This window comes from Oncorhynchus masou, chromosome 27 (genome assembly GCF_036934945.1).
Source record: "Oncorhynchus masou masou isolate Uvic2021 chromosome 27, UVic_Omas_1.1, whole genome shotgun sequence".
NCBI lineage: Eukaryota > Metazoa > Chordata > Actinopteri > Salmoniformes > Salmonidae > Oncorhynchus > Oncorhynchus masou.
Window position 1 is genome coordinate 4,875,508 of NC_088238.1, and position 7,500 is coordinate 4,883,007.

At 46.1% G+C, this 7,500-nt stretch overlaps 1 protein-coding gene across 2 annotated transcripts in view; it reads left to right on the top strand.

Moving 5' to 3' along the window:
• LOC135515577 (receptor-type tyrosine-protein phosphatase R-like) overlaps positions 1-7,500 on the top strand; it is a 55,759-nt gene that overhangs the window by 19,104 nt on the left and 29,155 nt on the right. For both annotated transcript variants that reach the window (XM_064939200.1, XM_064939201.1), the window contains 2 exons: positions 4,827-4,976; positions 5,485-5,711. In XM_064939200.1, coding sequence (XP_064795272.1) covers positions 4,827-4,976; positions 5,485-5,711 — 377 coding nt within the window. The remainder of the gene's footprint in view (positions 1-4,826; positions 4,977-5,484; positions 5,712-7,500) is intronic.

A 7,500-nucleotide genomic window follows, 5' to 3' on the forward strand; every position in this document is an offset into this window, starting at 1 on the left:
ACAGTCAGTCAACATCCTCTCCTGTCAACACATAGCAACAGTCAGTCAACATCCTCTCCTATCAACACATAGCAACAGTCAGTCAACATCCTCTCCTATCAACACATAGCAACAGTCAGTCAACATCCTCTCCTGTCAACACATAGCAACAGTCAGTCAACATCCTCCCCTGTCAACACATAGCAACAGTCAGTCAACATCCTCTCCTATCAACACATAGCAACAGTCAGTCAACATCCTCTCCTGTCAACACATAGCAACAGTCAGTCAACATCCTCCCCTGTCAACACATAGCAACAGTCAGTCAACATCCTCTCCTGTCAACACTTAGCAAAAGTCAGTCAACATCCTCCCCTGTCAACACATAGCAACAGTTAGTCAACATCCTCTCCTATCAACACATAGCAACAGTCAGTCAACATCCTCTCCTATCAACACATAGCAACAGTCAGTCAACATCCTCCCCTGTCAACACATAGCAACAGTCAGTCAACATCCTCCCCTGTCAACACATAGCAACAGTCAGTCAACATCCTCTCCTGTCAACACATAACAACAGTCAGTCAACATCCTCTCATATCAACACATAGCAACAGTCAGTCAGCATCCTCTCCTGTCAACACATAGCAACAGTCAGTCAACATCCTCTCCTATCAACACATAGCAACAGTCAGTCAACATCCTCTCCTGTCAACACATAGCAACAGTCAGTCAACATCCTCTCCTGTCAACACATAGCAACAGTCAGTCAACATCCTCTCCTATCAACACATAGCAACAGTCAGACAACATCCTCTGTGAAGAAACAGTAGGTTGTTTGTGAAAGGTGGTGCCTTTGTGAATGGGATCTGCGTGTGTGGCTGCGTGTCTGCGTGTGTGTGTGTGTGTGTGTGTGTGTGTGTGTGTGTGTGTGTGTGTGTGTGTGTGTGTGTGTGTGTGTGTGTGTGTGCGCGTGTCTCAGAGAGGATCTGTAGAAGATTTGAAGAGATCAGCTATGACCGCCTGTGGTCAAGGATGTGAAGGCTTTCTCCCACTCTGACACATGATCCCCGAGCACTCCGATTGGCTGAAGGGCAAAGTGGGTGGGACATGAGGTCATCAGTTCATAAGCTCATGACATCATCAGACCTCTGATAGCCCCTGGGATGATTAGCCAGTTAAAACCCGAAAGCTGTGTCACTTAATAGAGGTCAGAGGTCACAAGGGTTGTGTCCCAAATAGCAATGTGGTCAGTTAGTGGGTCCATCGTGTCAAAAAAACCTGATGTCACATCCAGTAACCAGGGGTCACATCCAGTAACCAGGGGTCACATCCAGTAACCAATGGTCACATCCAGTAACCAGGGGTCACATCCTGTAACCAGGGGTCACATCCAGTAACCAGGGGTCACATCCTGTAACCAGGGGTCACATCCAGTAACCAGGGGTCACATCCAGTAACCAGGGGTCACATCCAGAAACCAGGGGTCTCATCCTGTAACCAGGGGTCACATCCAGTAACCAGGGGTCACATCCAGTAACCAGGGGTCACATCCAGTAACCAGGGTCACATCCAGTAACCAGGGTCACATCCAGTAACCAGGGGTCACATCCTGTGTGAATCCCAAATAGCACATTATTCCCTATATAGTGCACTACTTTAGACCAGAGCCCTAATCCCTATATAGTGCACTACTTTAGACCAGAGCCCTATTCCCTATATAGTGCACTACTTTAGACCAGAGCCCTATTCCCTATATAGTGCACTACTTTAGACCAGAGCCCTATTCCCTATATAGTGCACTACTTTAGACCAGAGCCCTATTCCCTATATAGTGCACTACTTTAGACCAGAGCCCTATTCCCTATATAGTGCACTACTTTAGACCAGAGCCCTATTCCCTGTATAGTGCGCTTCTTTAGACCAGAGCCCTATTCCCTATATAGTACACTACTTTAGACCAGAGCCCTATTCCCTATATAGTGCACTACTTTAGACCAGAGCCCTATTCCCTATATAGTGCACTACTTTAGACCAGAGCCCTATTCCTATATAGTGCACTACTTTAGACCAGAGCCCTATTCCCTATATAGTGCAACTTTAGACCAGAGCCATATTCCCTATATAGTGCACTACTTTAGACCAGAGCCCTATTCCCTATATAGTGCACACAGGAAGTGGGCTTTGAATGTCTTTATTTCTGACCAGAGCCCTATTCCCTATATAGTACACTACTTTAGACCAGGGCCCTTAGGACACAGACAAGATATGACCCCTAGTTCCTAACTCTTCTTCCTAACAGGAACAACATGCTAATGCACAGGAAGTGGGCTTTGAATGTCTTACTGGGGTATTTATGTAACCTTTATTTAGCAGGAAGTGGGCTTTGAATGTCTTATTGGGGTATTTCTGTAACCTTTATTTAGCAGGAAGTGGGCTTTGAATGTCTTACTGGGGTATTTCTGTAACCTTTATTTAGCAGGAAGTGGGCTTTGAATGTCTTACAGGGGTATTTATGTAACCTTTATTTAGCAGGAAGTGGGCTTTGCATGTCTTACAGGGGTATTTCTGTAACCTTTATTTAGCAGGAAGTGGGCTTTGAATGTCTTACTGGGGTATTTCTGTCACCTTTATTTAGCAGGAAGTGGGCTTTGAATGTCTTACATTTCTGTAACCTTTATTTAGCAGGAAGTGGGCTTTGAATGGGGTATTCTATGTAACCTTTATTTAGCAGGAAGTGGGCTTTGAATGTCTTATTGGGGTATTTCTGTAACCTTTATTTAGCAGGAAGTGGGCTTTGAATGTCTTATTGGGGTATTTCTGTAACCTTTATTTAGCAGGAAGTGGGCTTTGAATGTCTTACAGGGGTATTTATGTAACCTTTATTTAGCAGGAAGTGGGCTTTGAATGTCTTACTGGGGTATTTATGTAACCTTTATTTAGCAGGAAGTGGGCTTTGCATGTCTTACTGGGGTATTTCTGTAACCTTTATTTAGCAGGAAGTGGGCTTTGAATGTCTTACTGGGGTATTTCTGTAACCTTTATTTAGCAGGAAGTGGGCTTTGAATGTCTTACAGGGGTATTTCTGTAACCTTTATTTAGCAGGAAGTGGGCTTTGAATGTCTTACTGGGGTCTTTCTGTAACCTTTATTTAGCAGGAAGTTATGCTGTGCTGTGTTTACATTCTGCTTGGTTTACATGTTTACAATTCAATCCATACAGCTATTGTTACTAAACTGTTACCACCTTGAGCTCAAAATACAATCCATACAGCTAGGACGTGCAACATTACTGGATTCCACAGGAGGGCGCCATCTCCCATGTTATTGTACATGTTGTAGACTGTATCACTCAGCCATGTCCCATGTTGTTGTACATGTTGTAGACTATATCACTCAGCCATCTCCCATGTTGTTGTACATGTTGTAGACTATATCACTCAGCCATCTCCCATGTTATTGTACATGTTGTAGACTATATCACTCAGCCATCTCCCATGTTATTGTACATGTTGTAGACTATATCACTCAGCCATCTCCCATGTTATTGTACATGTTGTACACTATATCACTCAGCCATCTCCCATGTTATTGTACATGTTGTAGACTATATCACTCAGCCATCTCCCATGTTGTTGTACATGTTGTAGACTATATCACTCAGCCATCTCCCATGTTATTGTACATGTTGTACACTATATCACTCAGCCATCTCCCATGTTATTGTTGTTGTACATATCACTCAGCCATCTCCCTGTTGTTGTACATCTAGAAGACTATATCACTCAGCCATCTCCCATGTTATTGTACATGTTGTACACTATATCACTCAGCCATCTCCCATGTTATTGTACATGTTGTAGACTATATCACTCAGCCATCTCCCATTTTATTGTACATGTTGTAGACTATATCACTCAGCCATCTCCCATGTTATTGTACATGTTGTAGACTATATCACTCAGCCATCTCCAACAGAACTATGTTTCACATCCACAAGAGGGCACACATATCACAATATCAATATCAATATCTCAATATTATTACAATGTCACAATATCTCAACATTACAATGTCACAATATCTCAATATTACAATGTCACAATATCTCAATATCTCAACATTACAATGTCACAATATCACAATATCTCAACATTACAATGTCACAATATCACAATATCTCAATTTCACAATATGTCAATATCTCAATATTACAATATCTCAATATCACAATATCTCAATATTACAATGTCACAATATCTCAATATCTCAACATTACAATGTCACAATATCACAATATCTCAATATCTCAATATTACAATATCACAATATCTCAATATCACAATGTTACAATGTCACAATATCTCAATATCTCAATATCACAATGTCACAATATAGTGATCTAGTGTGAATCAAGATTGACCCCAGGTCTCACTGCTCTCTCTCTGTGGCTGGTGGGTCCCCTGAGGTCATGCCGCCTCAGGGCCTGCAGACAGTGACATTAGAACTCCAGAATTAGCTCTGCCGTGAGGCTAATCACCTGGAAATGAGGCCAGTGGGGACTCATTGTAAGCAGCAGGACACCTGAGGTGACTGGCAACAGAAGGAAGGAATGAGGAAGTGTTGTGATGTCCATAGGGTTTGCTGTGAACTGCTCTTTCATTCCAATAGCAATCAAAGCTCTCCTCTACACCCTCTCCTCTCTCTCTCCTCTCCTCTCTTCTACACCATCTCCTCTCCTCTACACCCTCTCCTCTGCTCTACACCCCCTCCTCTCCTTTACACCCTCTAAACCCTCTCCTCTCCCCTCCCCTCTCCTCTCCTCTCCTCTCCTCTCCCTTCTCTCAGGTCCTCTACCGTCGAAAGGAGAAGGTTGAATATTCTGACAGGCAGACCAAAGAGCAGTCCGTGTTCCCCAGCCGCGACCTTCACCTGACCCCTGTCACCGTCCCACCCCCGGTCCCGCTGCACGCCGTCGGAGCCCAGACCCAACCCCAGGTAGGTTGGAGCGTGATTAACTACAATTCCCATAATGCAACACATATTTGAAGCCCCAAGTTGTAGCATGATGTACTACAGTACCATAATGTTATGTGTAATACACCTGGATTCATAAAGTATCTCAGAGTACGAGTGCTGATCTAGGATCAGGTCCTGCCTGACCATATCATCTTATTCAATATGATCTAAAAGACCAAACTGATCCAAGATCAGCTCTCTTACAGGGCAGCAGGTAGTCTAGCAGTTAGAGCAGTGGACCAGTAACCCAAAAAATCGCTGGTTAGAATTCCCGAACTGCTGATGTGCCATTGAGCAAGGCACTTCAGGGGTGCGGCACTGAGCCTGTAAAACAACACATTTCACTGCCCCTACCCGGTGTATGTGACAATAAAACATATGTCTTTCTACTGTGAGATGCTTTGTGAATACAGGTCCTGGTTTTATCTTTAGTAGAGACGTGTCTGAAACTTAACTAATGCTGTCCCATCTTGTCATTAATCCCCAGGTCCCCTTCTCTAGCAGCATGGTCCAAGCAGAGCCAGCACCGCCTTCTACACCCACATCCATACCTCCACCCAGAGCCTGCCGTCCTCCACCCACCACCCCTGTCCCCATCCCTGTCTCCAGCTCCAGCTGTGGTCCTCCGCAGCTCCCCCCTGCCCACCAGAAGCCCTGCCTGTCAGCCAGCCCCTCTCCCTTCAGGATGAAGTCTGCCGCGTGTCTCCAGGAGAGGTGAGTGAATACTGGGGGTGATATGAAATATGGACACTCAATGTTCATCTGTGTGACCAAACCGATGAGCGTATAAAAGGACAAGGACAATTCTGGTTCTTGTCTCCTCATAAAAAGAAGCATGAGCAGTGTGGGTTCAGTTTGTCCACTAAATCATCTCACAATGATTCTGGGTTGAAAGACTGAAACCATGTAACCGTTTTGAAGTAGGTTATAGCCTGATTGTCCCAGAGCTGGAGGGTCTCTCAATAGCTGGGCTGTAGTCTATAGCCTGATTGCCCCCGAGCTGGAGGGTCTCTCAATAGCTGGGCTGTAGTCTATAGCCTGATTGTCCCAGAGCTGGAGGGTCTCTCAATAGCTGGTCTGTAGTCTATAGCCTGATTGCCCCCGAGCTGGAGGGTCTCTCAATAGCTGGGCTGTAGTCTATAGCCTGATTGCCCCCGAGCTGGAGGGTCTCTGATTGGGCTGTAGTCTATAGCCTGATTGTCCCAGAGCTGGAGGGTCTCTCAATCGCTGGGCTGCTGCCTGATTGTCCCAGAGCTGGAGGGTCTCTCAATCGCTGGGATGTAGTCTATAGCCTGATTGTCCCAGAGCTGGAGGGTCTCTCAATAGCTGGGCTGTAGTCTATAGCCTGATTGCCCCCGAGCGGGAGGGTCTCTCAATCGCTGGGCTGTAGTCTATAGCCTGATTGTCCCAGAGCTGGAGGGTCTCTCAATCGCTGGGCTGTAGTCTATAGCCTGATTGCCCCCGAGCTGGAGGGTCTCTCAATAGCTGGGCTGTAGTCTATAGCCTGATTGCCCCAGAGCTGGAGGGTCTCTATCCATAGCTGGGCTGTAGTCTATAGTCTGATTGCCCCAGAGCTGGAGGGTCTCTATCCATAGCTGGGCTGTAGTCTATAGCCTGATTGCCCCTGAGCTGGAGGGTCTCTCAATAGCTGGGCTGTAGTCTATGGCCTGATTGCCCCCGAGCTGGAGGGTCTCTCAATAGCTGGGCTGTAGTCTATAGCCTGATTGCCCCAGAGCTGGAAGGTCTCTCTCCATAGCTGGGCTGTAGTCTATAGCCTGATTGTCCCAGAGCTGGTGGTCTCTCTACATAGCTTGGCTGTAGTGTATGTGAGGTCAGGGCAGGGTTTGGTTGGATGTTGGCGGCCAATCAAGAACTGTCCTAGTGACACAAAGAACGGACGGATGGGGGAGAGGACAAGGAGGAGGGGGGGTAGAGGGGGAAGGAGGGGAGGGGGGAGGAGGGGGAGAGGAGAGGAGGGAGGGGAAGGGGTGATGTCTAAAGTCTTTAATGTTGCTCTTCCTCTCTGGCTTGACTTTAGAAGAACACTGTAAGTGATGTCTGGGAAGCTTTCCACTGCTGCTTTTAAACTACAAAGAGAGAGACATAGAGAGAAACACAGAGAGATACACAGAGAGAGAACACAGACAGAGACACAGAGAGAGAACACAGAGAGAGACACAGAGAGAGACACAGAGAGAGACACAGAGAGAGACACAGAGAGAGACACAGAGAGAGACACCGAGAAAGTACACCGAGAGAGAACACCGAGAGAGAACACAGAGAGAGAACACAGAGAGAGACACAGAGAGAGAACACAGAGAGAGACACAGAGAGAGACACAGAGAGAGACACAGAGAGAGACACAGAGAGAGACACAGAGAGAACACCGAGAGAGAACACCGAGAGAGAACACCGAGAGAGAACACCGAGAGAGAACACCGAGAGAGAACACAGAGAGAGAACTGGTTTGAAGACATTTGAAGGTTTTCATTGTGCGTTTACA